We start from the raw sequence: 16,779 nt of genomic DNA, 5'->3' as shown, positions 1-16,779 counted from the left end.
CTGGCTGAACTGTCATGAAGAACAGAAAGGGCCTACCAATAAGTATCAAAACAAGGAAGCTGAAGCAAAATGAATTTTCATTTTTTTGGGAAGGGACCTATTCTAGAGATACAATGCAAAAGTAAATGTGATGTATGTTGACTCTCCACAAAACATCAGGCAATTACCAAAGGGGTTTCTGTATGTTCAAAAGAAAGTTTTACAAGAACAGTAAAACTGAATATTGGCATAGATTATAACATGAGCAAGACTGGTATAGAGCATCAATCAGCTTTACAGTTCCTACCCATTTGCAAGCAAAACAGTCAAGTGGTGGAAAAAACTATTCTTTCATGTTTTCCTAATGTCTGCTGTGAATCATTTTATATTGTATAAGGGTGTCACCAAGCAGAAGTACTATCTGGTGAAATTTATAAAAGAAGCTGCAGAAGGAGACATTTGATCATTGGAACCAACAACAGCCGCTAGCCTAGATAGAAATTTTGGTCGCCATTTTCTGGAATAGATCCTCCACTGCCAACAAAGAAATGCCACATGCTATTATGAGGTTAGCTCCAACAAAGTAAAGAAAGAGACTGGCAGGCGGATAAGGAAAGGAAGCAAAGGGTTGTTCAAAGCCTGCAATGATGGGTTTTGCATACTGCAATGTTTTCAAGACTACCATTAGGAAGAAAATTACATATAAATTACATGTAATATTTTTTTGTTATAAGATATGAAATAAATATGCACTTCTGATATTTTTTTTATGTCTCATCAATATCTTTGTGAGCAAATGTTTCTGGGGGGAGGGGGCGGGGGGGGAGTTGTTTCCTTGTTTTAGGAAATGCTAATGCACCAGTACTGATCTGAACATATATATATATATAAGCAAGCATATTTCCTAATTTATATAGTAAGAAGTTAAAAATTATGCTACATGTGTGCCTTAAGATGCTTGACCGCTATGTAATTATTCTTTAAATTTGCTAGAAAATTGCTGGTTCACCTATGCAATTGAAAAGGAGAGATAGCAGTGTTGAATGTGTTAAACTATGTGTTAGCGATTATCAAATTATGCTTTGCGCTAAATTCTAGCAAGCAGCTTCCTCTTTCATTCCTCTCTTCCAGTCCGTATTTACCTATTTTTCCTTCTCTTCCTTTTCCTGCCATCAAATTCCAGTCCCTCATCTCAGGTAAATTTTTCGCTCCTTTAACTCATCCTTTTGTCTCATGATACATTTTTTTCAATCTCTTCATCATCTCCAGAGATAGTTGACATATAAACTTGTACTACTGTGGCAGGTGTTCCTTTTGTGTCTGTCTTGGATATGATACTGTATTAACTGTGCTGTCCATAGTAACTTACCCACATTTCTATTTTGATCTTCATTATTAGACCTACTCCTGCATTATCCGTATTTAATTTTGTATTTACAACCCTGTTTCTCCTGCCAACAAACTTCACTAAATCCCACTCTATCTAACTTCAACCTATCTGCCCATAACATTCAATGCTCCACCCTGTAGATGCATTTTATTTTTCCTGTTGGGGACATCCTTCTGAGAAGTCCCTGCCTGGAGATCCAAATGGGGTACTATTTTACCTCCAGAATATTTTCTTCAAGAGAATACCATCATCATTCAGTCAAAACAGTAGAGCTGCATGCCCTTGGTGAAGATAGTGAGTGTAGTCTTCCACTGCTTTAGGCTATTCGCATTACCAGCACAGCAAGGCTGTGTTGGTTGATGTTACAGGGCCATATCAGTTAATCATATAGACTGTTGCCCAAAGGCTGCTGCCCCTCTTTAGTCACTACATGTTTTTCTGGCCTCCCATCGGATCTATCTCCACTGCGGTTGCACCTAGGGTTCGGGTATGCGTTGAGACACACAAGCCACCACACCACAACAAGGTCTATGGTTCACATTCTTGTTATACGTAAATTAGTTGCCATGGCATATCAAAGAAGCAAAAATAGTTCACTTCACTGATGTTGCAAGTATTATAACAAAGTCTATTAGACTTCAAAAGTTGGAAATGCAAAGAAAATTTTATTGAGGGGTGTTTACTGTTTCTCTGCAACTGGAACTTAGATAAAATACAGTACTTGCAATTACATACAGCCCAAAGTGTGACACACTGTTAATAATAATGCATGAAGGAAAATGAATAAATGAAAGAGAATATTCTAAATTCTTGGAGGTTTATATCAGTAAGAATCTGATCTGAAAGTATCATGTTACAGATCCCTTTAGATGTCAGAGTTCTGACTTTTGTGTTGAGGATAACAGCAGATAGTGGAGATGAAAATGTCAAAATTTTGACTTGCTTTCTCTAATTTCAGTCACTAACCTTATCATATCATATTCTTGTTATTTTCATTCTGACATTTCATGTTTTATTGTCATTCAGTACATTATACTGTATGCATATTATTAAGTACCCTACAACATTGTGCCACTAATGAGGTGCCCAATACAAAAACTGAACAAATAAATTACATGAATGATGACAGTGCCGCACAATGCATCACCACCAATTTTTATAAAAAAGGCAAAATAAAATATTTATTTTTAGCTAACTTTGTACTCACATTATACTTGTGCTGTTCTTTTTCAGATTGGACAATGGGTGGATCATTAAAATTGGTCGAGGACTTGACTATTTCAAACCACCAGAAAATAAATTTGCAGTTGGGAACTTTGAACTTGACTTCAGATATTGCTACCAGACCACAGTTGACATTTATCATTCAAAGAAATAAAAGCTAAATGGTAAGATTTGTACAGTAATTTCCTTCTAACCTTATTATAAAATTTATTGCAGCTTCCTGGCAGAAAAATAGTTTAATGCTAACTGTCTCTTACTGTTAATTTATTAAACACAAATGAAACATTTTTGTATCATTTGTGTATTTATTTTAGCACTGCACATTTCAGTGGTTCACACCATCATCTTTTGGTTGAAAATTATGTAGTTTCCTTATGGTATTGGTGAGGAGCACAGATGCTTTTGCACAGGAGCAAACCAAGAGGGAACTAGGTTATATTTTATCTTTTGCTCAGAAGTCAAAATATAACCTGGTTTTCAGTTTTCCAATTGCTGTGAAAAGGCATCTGTGTTCTTCATTGATTTCACATCTGTAACTGTGTGATTTACCACTTGAAGACAAAGGTGTGAAACACAGAAGTATCTCATCATCATCGTCATCAGTTCTCAGCTGCATTAGCAGCTTCCTCCTGTGATCCATTGCTTCCTTCTAAATGTTACTGTAAGTGCTGCCATCCACCACAATACCCAGGATGTGAAATCTCTTCCTCCCTCAGCTTCCCTTCCCATCCACCTACCCTTCTATGACTGTTTTTACAAGATGTTCCTTCTTTCTCAATATATGTCCAATCCAGTTTCCTTTTATTACATTCAAGTATTGTCTTTGGTCTTCCAGTCATCTTTGTACATCTACATTTTTCACTCTTATTCTTTCCATCTTCCACATCTCAAAGGCCTGCAGCCTTGCTTTAGCTTTCTTCCATAGTGTCCATGTTTCAGCACCATACAGGAGAACACTCCATACAAAACATTTTACTAATATTTTCCTCAAGTCTTTGTCCATATTGTTACAAAAGTTTTCCTTTTTTTACAAAATGCCTCTTTCACTATTGTTATCCTGGTTTTCTGTGCTGTTCTTCCAGTCAGTTTCTATCCTAAAAAGTTTTCAATGGTGTTGAGCCACAGTCACACAATACTTTTTAAAAGACTAAACTGTCATTTGACTGTGTTCTACTATATTTATTTTCTGTGCTCTCTAGATTTCAACTTTTATGCCATTATCAAGTACAATGCTAAATGTTGTTAGACCATTATTATGTCATTTTTCTAACATCTTTCATAATTGTATTTGATAACAGCATAAAAACAGAAATCTAGAAAGTGTAGAAGATAAATACAGTAAAACACAGTCTAATGTTGGTTTACTCTTTTAGAAAGTTTGTATCCTGCTTCTTATATATTCACAGCAATGCACATGCACATTCATCATAGTATTGGTTTTCATTCTGTAAATCTTTCTGTTAGCTTTAATGGAATCCACTATATCCTGTAATTCTTTTTCATCTGTTGCTAGAAGGACCATATCATTTGCTAATCTCAAACATCGTATTTTTCATCCTCTGACTGTTAAGCAATTGTCACTCAGTGGGTAATGGTCAGTAATTTTTTAAAGTACAGATTGAAAAGAATACGAGACAGACAATAGCCTTGTCTTACTTCTTTTTATAGTCCTAGCCAGGTGGTACTTTTGCCTCCATCAGTGCTTCCTTATTAAAATATAATATAAAGTCATCCAGTTTTCCAGTCCACTCTCTTTTCCCACATTATAGCTGCAGGCTTATCCCAAGACACATTATCAAGTGCGTTTTCCAGGTATAAAACACATATATAGGGAGCGGAAAAATGATCTGACAGTTTTAAAGTACAAATAACACAAATATTAAGAGTGATAAAAATGTCTTATTGGTTATTACAGAATAGTGTTAATGGAAATTAAAGAAAACAATGTTGGAACAAGCAATTTCATCACTTTAAGATTTGAAGATGACATCCTTCAAACAGTGCCCTTCTGTGATGAAGCACTCTTCTAATCTCGCACCAAGACTGTCAAATACCTTCCCTAACATTGCAGAAGGCAGGTTGGCGATTTCTTGAGTTATGCCCACCCTAAGTTCTCCCAATGTGCAGGGCTTGTTTGTGTCGGCTCTTGATCACAAGAAAAAATTACAAGTTCTTAGATCAAAGGAGTGTGCTGACCATGCAATATCCCGGAAACATGAGATTACTCGACCATGAAACTTACTTTTCAAAAAGTCCATCACCTTGCTGGCTGTACGGGCAGTTGCCCCATCCTGCTGGAACCACGTTCTACTGTGCACTAAGCATTTTCTCCAAAGTTCAGGGATCAAGAAGTTTTGTAATATCAACAGATAATGTTGCGAATTGACCATAACAGTTTGACCACCCTCTTCAAAGAAGTATGGCCCAGTGACAAGTTTTTGTTACACCACACCACACAGTGACCTTAGGACTATGCAGTTCTTCAGGATTTGTGGCTGACCAATAATGAAAGTTCAGTTTGTTCACATAACCATCCAGATGAAAATGCACCTCATCCCTCATCACGAAATTTTTTTAAATACGAGGTGCATTCAAGTTCTAAGACCTCCGATTTTTTTTCTAATTAACTACTCACCCGAAATCGATTAAACTGGCGTTACTTCTCGACGTAATCGCCCTGCAGGCGTACACATTTTTCACAACACTGACGCCATGATTCCATGGCAGTGGCGAAGGCTTCTTTAGGAGTCTGTTTTGACCACTGGAAAATCGCTGAGGCAATAGCAGCAGTCTGGTGAATGTGCGGCCACGGAGAGCGTCTTTCATTGTTGGAAAAAGCCAAAAGTCACTAGGAGCCAGGTCAGGTGAGTAGGGAGCATGAGGAATCACTTCAAAGTTGTTATCACGAAGAAACTGTTGCGTAACGTTAGCTCGATGTGTGGGTGCATTGTCTTGGTGAAACAGCACACGTGCAGCCCTTCCCGGACGTTTTTGTTGCAGTGCAGGAAGGAATTTGTTCTTCAAAACATTTTCGTAGGATGCACCTGTTACCATAGTGCCCTTTGGAACGCAATGGGTAAGGATTACGCTCTCACTGTCCCAGAACATGGACACCATCATTTTTTCAGCACTGGCAGTTACCCGAAATTTTTTTGGTGGCGGTGAATCTGTGTGCTTCCATTGAGCTGACTGGCAATTTCTTTCTGGATTGAAAAATGGCATCCACGTCTCATCCATTGTCACAACCGACGAAAACAAAGTCCCATTCGTGCTGTCGTTGCGCGTCAACATTGCTTGGCAACATGCCACACGGGCAGCCATGTGGTCGTCTGTCAGCATTCCTAGCACCGACCTGGATGATACTTTTCGCATTTTCAGGTCGTCATGCAGGATTGTGTGCACAGAACCCACAGAAATGCCAACTCTGTTCAACAGTCATTCGGCGATCCCCCAAAAAAATTCTCTCCACTTTCTCGATCATGTCATCAGACCGTCTTGTGCGAGCCCAAGGTTGTTGTCACACGATGTTCTGCCTTCACTAAACTGTCGCACCCAAGAACGCACTTTCGACACATCCATAACTCCATCACCACATGTCTCCTTCAACTGTCGATGAATTTCAATTGGTTTCACACCACGCAAATTCAGAAAACGAAAGATTGCACACTGTTCAAGTAAGGAAAACGTTGCCATTTTAAGTATTTAAAACAGTTCTCATTCTCGCCGCTGGCAGTAAAATTCCATCTGCTGTACGGTGCTGCCATCTCTGGGACGTATTGACAATGAATGCGGCCTCATTTTAAAACAATGCGCATGTTTCTATCTCCTTCCAGTCTGGAGAAAAAAAATCGGAGGCCTTAGAACTTGAATGCACCTCGTATATCATCAAATCAGTAATTTGCTCTGAAAATGCTTTTCGCTTCACATAGTCATTGGGCTTTAACTGCTGAACAATAGCCATTTTGTATGGATGGAAATGCAGATCAAACCACAAAATTCATCTTACCGAGCAGTCAGACATATGCAAAGCAGCAGCTTGTTTAAGGGTCAGCCCTGAGGACTAGCTTCCACAACTCTCACTCTATCGATATTCTCTGGTGTCCGGGCTGTCCTTGGATGGCCTGCCAACTTCTGTTTCAACACTGAACTGGTAGCTCTGAAGTTACTCATCCACAGCATAATTGTGTTGCATGTCAGAACTTTTCCTCGCATACCTAAATTAAAATGCCTATGGAACTACTGCTGCACACCAACACAGGAATCACCACTTTTAAAAAAATGCCTCGACAACAAATGTGCAATGCTCAACTGACCACTGCTCCATGGCGACTACAAATGTCCATGTGTATGCTGTGAAACGCGCCTATCCACACCATCCCTCACCAACCACTTGCTCAACCATGTGGCGGCAAAAACTGTAAGATTATTTTGTCGCTTCTTATCAGTGTTGAACATGGTTGTTATTCAGCAGCCATATATTGGTTTCAACATAGAATTAAACAGCCAACCGGTTGCACATAAATGATAGGTACATTGACCTAGGTTTCGATACCTATTAGGGGTGTCTTGATCAGAATAAATGTTGCTAAATGGTATAAAATAATAAATAGGAAATGAGATGTGACCAAAAACGCATTAATCAAGATGACAATGTTCAGGACACATAAAAGTTATTTACATAATTACATTCCTATAAAACCAAAGACAGAATTTGGAGCAGCTATGCTCCTGTGAAAAGTAAAATATAACTTTGCAGCCATTGCCATGTGTGCAGAGCTAGGAATAACATCAGGCTGAAAACAATACAATTTGCGCCATCTATCAGGCGTGGACAAGTAAAATGTGCCCATTTGAAACATTATAACAGAAATACTTGGGGGGGGGGGGGGGGGGGGGAGAACAGTATTATGAAAAGGGAAGTTGCTGCTCACCATGTAGCAGAGATGCTGAATCGCAGATAGGCATAACAAAAAGACTGTCAGAAATAAGCTTTTGGCCGGCAAGGCCTTCATGATGAAAAATGGATGAGACACACACACAATTGACTGCAGTCTCTGGCAACTGAAGCCACAATGTTAATGGCAGTGTCAGTGCATGATGGAAATGGTGATTGGATGGGGGTAAGGAGAAGGCTAGAAGGGGGAGGGGGAGGGATAGTAGGGAAGGGCTGGCAGACACTGAAGTACTGCTAGGGAGCACACAGAGACGAGGTGGAGAGAGGGTAGGGCAGCTATGTGCAGTTGGAAAGTTAGATGAAGAGCAGAGTAGAGGTGGTGGGGTTAGTGGAAAAGGAGAGAAGTAAAAAGACTGGGTGCAGTTGTGAAATGAGGGCTGTGTAATGCTGGAATGGCAACAGGGAACGGGCTAGATGGGTGAGGACAATGACTAACAAAGGTTGAGGCCAGGAGAGTTACGGAAAATAGGATATACACTCCTAGAAATTGAAATAAGAACACCGTGAATTCATTGTCCCAGGAAGGGGAAACTTTATTGACACATTGCTGGGGTCAGATACATCACATGATCACACTGACAGAACCACAGGCACATAGACACAGGCAACAGAGCATGCACAATGTCGGCACTAGTACAGTGTATATCCACCTTTCGCAGCAATGCAGGCTGCTTTTCTCCCATGGAGACGATCGTAGAGATGCTGGATGTAGTCCTGTGGAACGGCTTGCCATGCCATTTCCACCTGGCGCCTCAGTTGGACCAGCGTTCGTGCTGGACGTGCAGACCGCGTGAGACGACGCTTCATCCAGTCCCAAACATGCTCAATGGGGGACAGATCCGGAGATCTTGCTGGCCAGGGTAGTTGACTTACACCTTCTAGAGCACGTTGGGTGGCACGGGATACATGCGGACGTGCATTGTCCTGTTGGAACAGCAAGTTCCCTTGCCGGTCTAGGAATGGTAGAACGATGGGTTCGATGACGGTTTGGATGTACCGTGCACTATTCAGTGTCCCCTCGACGATCACCAGTGGTGTACGGCCAGTGTAGGAGATCGCTCCCCACACCATGATGCCGGGTGTTGGCCCTGTGTGCCTCGGTCATATGCAGTCCTGATTGTGGCGCTCACCTTACGGCGCCAAACACGCATACGACCATCATTGGCACCAAGGCAGAAGCGACTCTCATCGCTGAAGACGACACGTCTCCATTCGTCCCTCCATTCACGCCTGTCGCGACACCACTGGAGGCGGGCTGCACGATGTTGGGGCGTGAGCGGAAGACGGCCTAACGGTGTGCGGGACCGTAGCCCAGCTTCATGGAGACGGTTGCGAATGGTCCTCGCCGATACCCCAGGAGCAACAGTGTCCCTAATTTGCTGGGAAGTGGCGGTGCTGTCCCCTACGGCACTGGGTAGGATCCTACGGTCTTGGCGTGCATCCGTGCGTCATTGCGGTCCGGTCCCAGGTCGACGGGCACGTGCTCCTTCCGCCGACCACTGGTGACAACATCGACGTACTGTGGAGACCTCACGCCCCACGTGTTGAGCAATTCGGCGGTACGTCCACCCGGCCTCCCGCATGCCCACTATACGCCCTCGCTCAGAGTCCATCAACTGCACATACGGTTCACGTCCACGCTGTCGCGGCATACTACCAGTGTTAAAGACTGCGATGGAGCTCCGTATGCCACGGCAAACTGGCTGACACTGACGGCGGCGGTGCACAAATGCTGCGCAGCTAGCGCCATTCGACGGCCAACACCGCGGTTCCTGGTGTGTCCGCTGTGCCGTGCATGTGATCATTGCTTGTACAGCCCTCTCGCAGTGTCCGGAGCAAGTATGGTGGGTCTGACACACCGGTGTCAATGTGTTCTTTTTTCCATTTCCAGGAGTGTATTACAGAGAAAATTCCAAGCTATGCAATTCAGAAAAGCTGGTGTTAGTGGGAAGGACCCATGTGGCAGAGGCTGTGAGGCACTCATTGAAATGAAGGATGTCGTGTTGGGCAGTGTGTTCAACAACAGGGTGGTCCATTTGTTTCTTGGACCACAGTTTGTCAGTGGCCATTCATGTGGCTAGACAGCTTGTTGGTTGCCCAGAAAGAACGCAGCACAGTGGTTGCAGCCTAGCTTGTAGATCACATGACTGGTTTCACAGGTAACATTGCCTTTGATGGGATAGGTGACGTTTGACTGGGCTGAAGTAGGTGTTGGTGGGAGGATGTGTGGGACAGTTCTTGCATCTGTATCTGTTACAGGGATATGAGCAATGAGATAAAGGGTTGGTGTTATAACCGGGAATAACACAATAACCTCTTCAGTCTGGTTTATTACATCACAAATCACTTTTTAACAATTATGTTAGCCAAGCGTCTACCCAGGCTCACACTCAGAAGTAATGCATTATTAAAGTTTGGTTATACCAATGTCCAAATGTGCATGGTGGGGTGCACCTCCCGTAATTATTCCCAAGTCCAGTGAAGTTCAGTCTCTCCAAGTGAAGTCGCAAGATTTTCCGCCGAGCAGCCAGGTAACCTCGAGTGGTGCGGCGAGCCATCCACAAGCAGCTGGAACACGGCATACTGCACTTCCTGATGATAACTGTCGTTTGCGGCAGCGGCCTGGTTTATATAAGGCTTGCTAGTTAATGGAGCCGTCGGCTGGGGTTGCTGTTTTCCAGGGAAAACCAATCACAATGTTTCCTGGCGTAGCCAATTGCTGTGTGCTGACAAACACGCGCGCACGAAGGCGGCCAGCGATGATAGCCGCGAGCCGCCCAGAGAAGTGCAGCCAGCGATGTATTTCTCGGCCATGTAAGGGAGCGTGCGTGTGAAGACGGCCATCGATGTATTTGGCGGCCACGTACTGGAGCGCGTTGTTTGGTGTTTGTTAGAAGTGGTGTATACCACACCCCTTCCCTCGTGGGGAAGCGTGGAAACATTGGCTGCGAATGAACGCCACGTCCATGGCGTCCTCCCCCTCCGAAACCTTGGCGTCGGCGGTGAGACTGGTCACAGGAGCATACGGGCGAAAACGCCCCGGCCGGGGGCAAAGGTTATAGCGTGCGGACCGCGGCAGCAGAGGAGGCAGTGCAGGAGGAACCAGTGGCATGTCTTCATCAGCATCCTGAGTGACCTGGGGGTGGTGATCGGGGGAGACCCCGGCTGGCTGTGGCTGGGTCTGGTCCACGCCCGGGGAAAGAAGCTCTGGCTGGGAGGCGTCATCCGTGAGCCGACCGGGGGCCAACTGCGAGAACCACCCTGGCGTGTCCTCCTCTGGTTGGCATGGGGAATCAGGGGAAACAGGGGACGGGAGGAGAATATGCCGAGGGGGGGGGGAGGAGAAAAACGATTGGGAAGGCAGGTGAGGGTGAAGCTGATTGGCATGTCGAAGAACCTCCCGGTCGGGAAGTTGAACCCGGAAGACTTTCCTGCCCCAGCCCTGGATGATGGTGGCCGGAATCCAGGCTGGTTGTCGGCCGAATCCCTTCGCCCACACCAGAGTACCTGGGCGGAAACGAGATGCAGACAGCGACGGAGCCAACCGAGGTGTCGGCAGAGGCAGATTCAAGAGGGTCCGGGGCTGCCGTCCGTGAAGAAGTTCCACCGGGCTTTTATCTCCGATTGGCGTGGACCTGTGACTGCTCAAGAAAAAAGTAAGAGATGCGTCGGGGAGTGATCCTGGAGGTATTTCTTCATCTGTGTTTTGAAGGTGCGGACCATCCTCTCTGCCTCGCCATTAGATTGAGGATGGAAGGTGGGCGTCGGAATGTGGCGAATGCCATGCCGGGCACAGAAAATCCGAAAACCCTCACTGCGGAACTGCAGACCGTTATCCGAGACGAGAACCTCCGGCAGACCTTCAATGGCAAATATTTTTTCTCAGGCTGCAATAGTGGTGGAGGTGGAAATGGAGTTGCAGCGGACAATATATGGAAACCTGGAATATGCGTTGACGACAATAAAAAACATGGCATTAAACACCGGCCCAGAAAATCAATGTGCACCCGTTCCCAAGGGCGAGCACATGGTGGCCAAGAGGCAAAGGAATGTCGTGGAGCTGCCTGCTGGCGTTGGCAGGAGGGGCACATCTGCGTGAGGCGTTCAATCTCCTGAGTCATTGCGGGCCAGTATGTGAACCGGCGAGCCAAAAGCTTCGTCCGGGATATCCCCCAATGACCTTGGTGTAACAGGTGCAGAATGTGCTGACCTAAAGACTGCGGAATGACGACCCGTGGATGTCCGTCGTCCGAAAGAAGTAGAAGGGCCCCGTCAACCAACTGAAGCTGATGGCGGACAGCCCAGCGCTGAAGATGGTGTGCAGTCCGGTCAGGGATCTTTGCTGCAGGATTGAATAATGATATGAGGGGTTTATGATCTGTAATGAGGTGAAACTTTGTACCATACACAAAAACATGGAACTTCTTTAAGGCGAAGATGATGGCCAGTGCCTCTTTTTCAGTTTGGGAATACCGGCACTGCGTATCGGTTAATGTTTTCGATGCATAGGCCACAGGGTGCTCCAATCCATCTGCCTTCCTGTGAGCCAGGACTGCCCCAATGCCTGTATCCGAGGCATCCATTGCAATGACGATTTGCTTAGTAGGGTCAAAACGTGCGAGGCACGGGGCCTGCAGTAATTGGGATTTCAACCTGTGGAAGGTGTGATCGCATGCCGGCGTCCACTCGAAAGGAACCCCTTTTTTGCATAACTGAGACAAGGGCGCAGTTGCCGTCGCAGCTGCGGGTAAGAATTTTCGGTAATATGAAATCTTCCGCAGAAAGGAACGAACTTGTGTCATCGTCGTAGGTCGTGGCAGCTTGATGATGGCTTCTATATGTTTCTCTAACGGACGAACACCCGAACAGGAAATGACGTGGCCCAGGTACTCAATTTCAGGTTGGAAAAAACAACATTTTTCTTTCCTACATTTGAGGCCAGCCTCCCGTAAGACATGGAATAAAGATTGCAGGTTGTGAAGCTGTTCCTCTGTCGTACGACCCGTCACCACGATGTCGTCCAAATAGTTAATGCATCTATCCACTTTAAGGACTAATTGTTCCAAAAACCGCTGGAAAATAGCAGGGGCACTGGCTATCCCAAACATAAGGCGTTTCAGACGATATAACCCGTGCGGTGTGTTGAGGGTCAGGAACTGCTGAGATGCGGCATCAAGTGGGAGTTGTAGGTATGCTTCAGCGAGGTCTATTTTTGAGAAGAATTTTCCATCCTTTAATTTGGACAGCAACTCCTCCGGCTTTGGAATAGGATATGTCTCGATCTCTGATTGGGCGTTAACTGTTACTTTAAAGTCGCCGCAGAGACGGAGCTGCCCTGACGGCTTCCGAACAACGACAAGGGGAGTAGCCCACTGACTAGAAGGAATAGGCTCAAGAACGCCACTTGCTGTGAGGCGGTCCAACTCCTTCTTCACTTGATCTCTGAGAGCTAAAGGAGCGGCACGGGCACGAAAATATCGAGGCCGCGCATTCCGTTTCAGTCTGATGTGTGCCTCAAAATTCTTTGCGGAACCGAGGCCGGGGGTGAACAGGTCTGCATAATCCTGGCAAAGCCTGTCCAGATCTGAGTACAGAACCTCGTCAGACACCAAATTCACAGAATCGTCGATTGAAAAACCAAATTTCCAAAATGCGTCCAGCCCAAATAAATTCTCAGAGGAATCCCTGTTAATGACTAAGAAGGTGATCTGGCGGGTGACATTCCGGTATGTCGTTGGCAAGTCGACTTGACCGCGGACTGGAATGGAAAGTTTACCATATGCCATGAGGCGTCGCTGCGTGTCGTGCAAGGGAGGAGCACCAAGTCTCATATATGTGGCATAATTTAGAATGCTCACGGCTGCGCCAGTGTCGACCTGTAATTGAATCGGTTTTTCCGCAATCAGGACTTCCATAAAAAGCCTATTGGTGGTCTCCTGATGATCAATAGCGGCGATCAGATTAACATCCATCGGAAGATCCGAAGGTTGCTGCAGCCGGCAGGACTTTCGACACACAGAAGCTAAATGGCCCTCGGAAGAACATTTGTAGCAAAAGGCCCATCGATCAGGACAGTCATCTCGTTGATATTTTTTAAAACAAGCAGGACATGATGGCAAACATTTTGGCACCCACGACTGGTTTGAGTGGTTGGAGCGAGGTGGCAGACGGTTCTGCTGAGTTGACCAGCGGCCTGCCCGCACTATTGCTATTTCGGAATCGTCACTCATGTGGGCCTTAGCCGCCGGCTCTGATGTGTTTACATTGACGGCTGCAATGTCGACCCATGATTCTAGTTTCTCGCCTGCTGCACGGGTCACCTCGAAGCTTTGTGCCAAGTCCAAGACTTTATCCAATGAGGGGTCAATGAGCTGAAGGGCCTCATGTTGGAACTCCCTGTCTGGCGTACCCCTGATTATCATGTCCCGGATCATTTCTTCGGCGTAGGAGTACTTATTTTTAGAGGTAACAAAGTGACATCGTCGCCCCAAGCCTTGCAATTCCGCTGCCCACTCTCTATGCGTCTGATTCGGCTGTTTCTTGCATTGGTAAAAGGCGACTCGAGATGAAACAACATGGGTATGGCGCTGGTAATATTTAGTGAGCAACGAGCGAATCTCGGCAAAAGTCAGCTCCGAAGGTTTTGATAAGGGGGCCAGTATGCACAAGAGCCGATAAATCTCAGGTTTAGACCAAGACAAAAAAAAAGATTTCATGAGGCCAACGTCAGTTACCTTGAAATCATGGAAATGTTCCAGCATTCGGGATTCGTAGGCTTCCCAGTCCTCTAACGTTTCTGCAAAAGACGGAAACGGCGGTACTTGCTGCGTGGCCTGCGTCTGCATGAACCCTTATATAAGTGGCTGGAGGGTGTTGAGTAGCAGCCTGTGGTTCTCGTCCTGCTGCTGGAGAAGTTTCTTGAGGAGATCTTCCAACGTCTCCTGGTGCGTGCTCGTCGCCATTTTCTTGTGTTATAATCAGGAATAACACAATAACCTCTTCAGTCTGGTTTATTACATCACAAATCACTTTTTAACAATTATGTTAGCCAAGCGTCTACCCAGGCTCACACTCAGAAGTAATGCATTATTAAAGTTTGGTTATACCAATGTCCAAATGTGCATGGTGGGGTGCACGTCCCGTAATTATTCCCAAGTCCAGTCTCTCCAAGTGAAGTCGCAAGATTTTCCGCCGAGCAGCCAGGTAACCTTGAGTGGTGTGGCGAGTCATCCACAAGCAGCTGGAACACGGCGTACTGCACTTCCTGATGAGAACTGTCGTTTGCGGCGGCGACCGGGTTTATATAAGGCTTGCTAGTTAATGGAGCCGTCGGCTGGGGTCACTGTTTTCCAGGGAAAACCAATCGCAATGTTTCCTGGCGTAGCCAATTGCTGTGTGCTGACAAACGCGCGCGCGTGCGAAGGCAGCCAGTGATGGTAGCCGCAAGCCGCCCAGAGAAGTGCGGCCAGCGATGTATTTCTCGGCCACGTAAGGGAGCGTGCGTGTGAAGACGGCCAGCGATGGACGCAGCGGGCCGCCCAGAGAAGTGCGGCCAGCGATGTATTTGGCGGCTGCTTACTGGAGCGCGTTGTTCGGTGTTTGTTAGAAGTGATGTATACCACAGTTGGGAACTGGGGTTGTGTAGGGATGGACAAGTATATTGTGTAGAAACTTCCTGGCAAATTAAAACAGTCTGCCGGACCGAAACTCGAACTCGGGACATTTGCCTTTCACAGGCAAGTGCTCTACCAACAGAGCTACCCAAGCACGACTCCCGCTCTGTTCTCACAGCTTTACTTCTGCCAGTACCTCATCTCCTACCTTCCAAACTTTACAGAAGCTCTCCTGCAAACCAGGCAGAACTAGCACTCCTGAAAGAAAGGATATTGCGGAGACATGGCTTAGCCACAGCCTTGGGGAGTTTCCAGAGTGAGATTTTCACTCTGCAGCAGAGTGTGCGCTGATATGAAACTTCCTGGCAGATTAAAACTGTGTACCGAACTGAGACTCGAACTCGGGACCTTTGCCTTTCGCGGGCAAGTGCTCTACCAACTGAGCTACCAAAGCATGACTCACGCCCTGTCTTCACAGCTTTACTTCCACCATTACCTTGTCTCCTACCTTCCAAACTGTACAGAAGTTCTCCTGCAAACCATGCAGGAGTGCTAGTCCTCCATGGTTCGCAAGAGAGCTTCTGTAAAGTTTGGAAGGTAGGAGATGAGGCACTGGCAGACGTAAAGCTGTGAGGACGGGATGTGAGTTGTGCTTGGGTAGCTCAGCTGGAAGAGCACTTGCCTTTGAAAGGCAAAGGTCCCGAGTTCGAGTCTCGGCCCGGCACGCAGTTTTAATCTGCCAGGAAGTTTCATATCAGCGCACACTCCACTGCAGAGTGAAAATCTCATTCTGGATATTTTGTGTAGGTTTGGTGGTCAGCGGAATAACACTGTGGGAGGGTTGGGGAGGATAGTGGGCAGGACATTTCTCATTTCAGGGCACGGTGAGAGGTAGATCTACATTTCAATGACTGCTTCTCACCCTGTGTCATATGCATCCTTCCCACTAACACCAACTTATCTGAATTGCTCAGGTGGGAATTTTCCATGCAATATATCCTACATTCCGATAACCCTCCTGGCCTCAATCTTCTTTAGCCATTGTCCTCACCCATCCAGCCCTTTCCCTGTCCCCATTCCAGCACTACACAGCCTTATTCCACTGCTACACCCAGCCTTTTCGCTTAACCCCACCTGCCGACTGCACATAGCTGCCCTACCCTCTGCATGCTCCCCAGCAGCACTTTACTGTCTCCCCTTCCCTGCCCAAGTCCTTCCTCATCCCCACTCAGTCGGCCCTCCCATCATGCAGTGGTGCTGCCGCTTGCAGTGTGGCTTCAGTTGCCAGAGACTGCAGTCGTGTATGTATGTGTGTTCTATTTTTGACGAAGGCCTTGCTGGCAGAAAGCTTATTTGTGACAGTCTTTTTGTTGTGCTTATCTGAGTCTGACTCAGCATCTCCACTATATCGTGAGTAGCAACTTCCCTTGTCATAATATTGTTACATTCCATCCTGGATTTTCCATTGTTTGAAAATACACAGTAGTCAAGCAATTAAGTATAGTAGAGCCATCTGTTAGGCTTTACGGCCTAGCAGTAATTTCTGTTATAATGTTTCAAATGGGCACGCGTATTGTTTTCGTGGCAGCAATATAAGCCTCTGGGCCAATCAGTCTGAT

The 16,779-nt window shown here is 45.9% G+C and overlaps 1 protein-coding gene and 1 non-coding gene across 7 annotated transcripts in view; both read left to right on the top strand.

Moving 5' to 3' along the window:
• LOC126412863 (MIT domain-containing protein 1-like) overlaps positions 1 to 16,779 on the top strand; it is a 123,138-nt gene that overhangs the window by 98,288 nt on the left and 8,071 nt on the right. For all 6 annotated transcript variants that reach the window (XM_050082730.1, XM_050082728.1, XM_050082733.1 and 3 more), the window contains one exon: positions 2,603 to 2,757. In XM_050082730.1, coding sequence (XP_049938687.1) covers positions 2,603 to 2,747 — 145 coding nt within the window. In that variant the 3' untranslated portion in view covers positions 2,748 to 2,757. The remainder of the gene's footprint in view (positions 1 to 2,602; positions 2,758 to 16,779) is intronic.
• Positions 15,812 to 15,888, top strand: Trnas-uga (transfer RNA serine (anticodon UGA)). Its single transcript has one exon. It is a non-coding gene; the product is annotated as a tRNA-Ser (tRNA).

Source organism: Schistocerca serialis, chromosome 7 (genome assembly GCF_023864345.2).
Source record: "Schistocerca serialis cubense isolate TAMUIC-IGC-003099 chromosome 7, iqSchSeri2.2, whole genome shotgun sequence".
Lineage (NCBI taxonomy): Eukaryota > Metazoa > Arthropoda > Insecta > Orthoptera > Acrididae > Schistocerca > Schistocerca serialis.
Note: the sequence above shows the minus strand (reverse complement) of the source record. Positions and strands in the feature narration are given on the sequence as shown.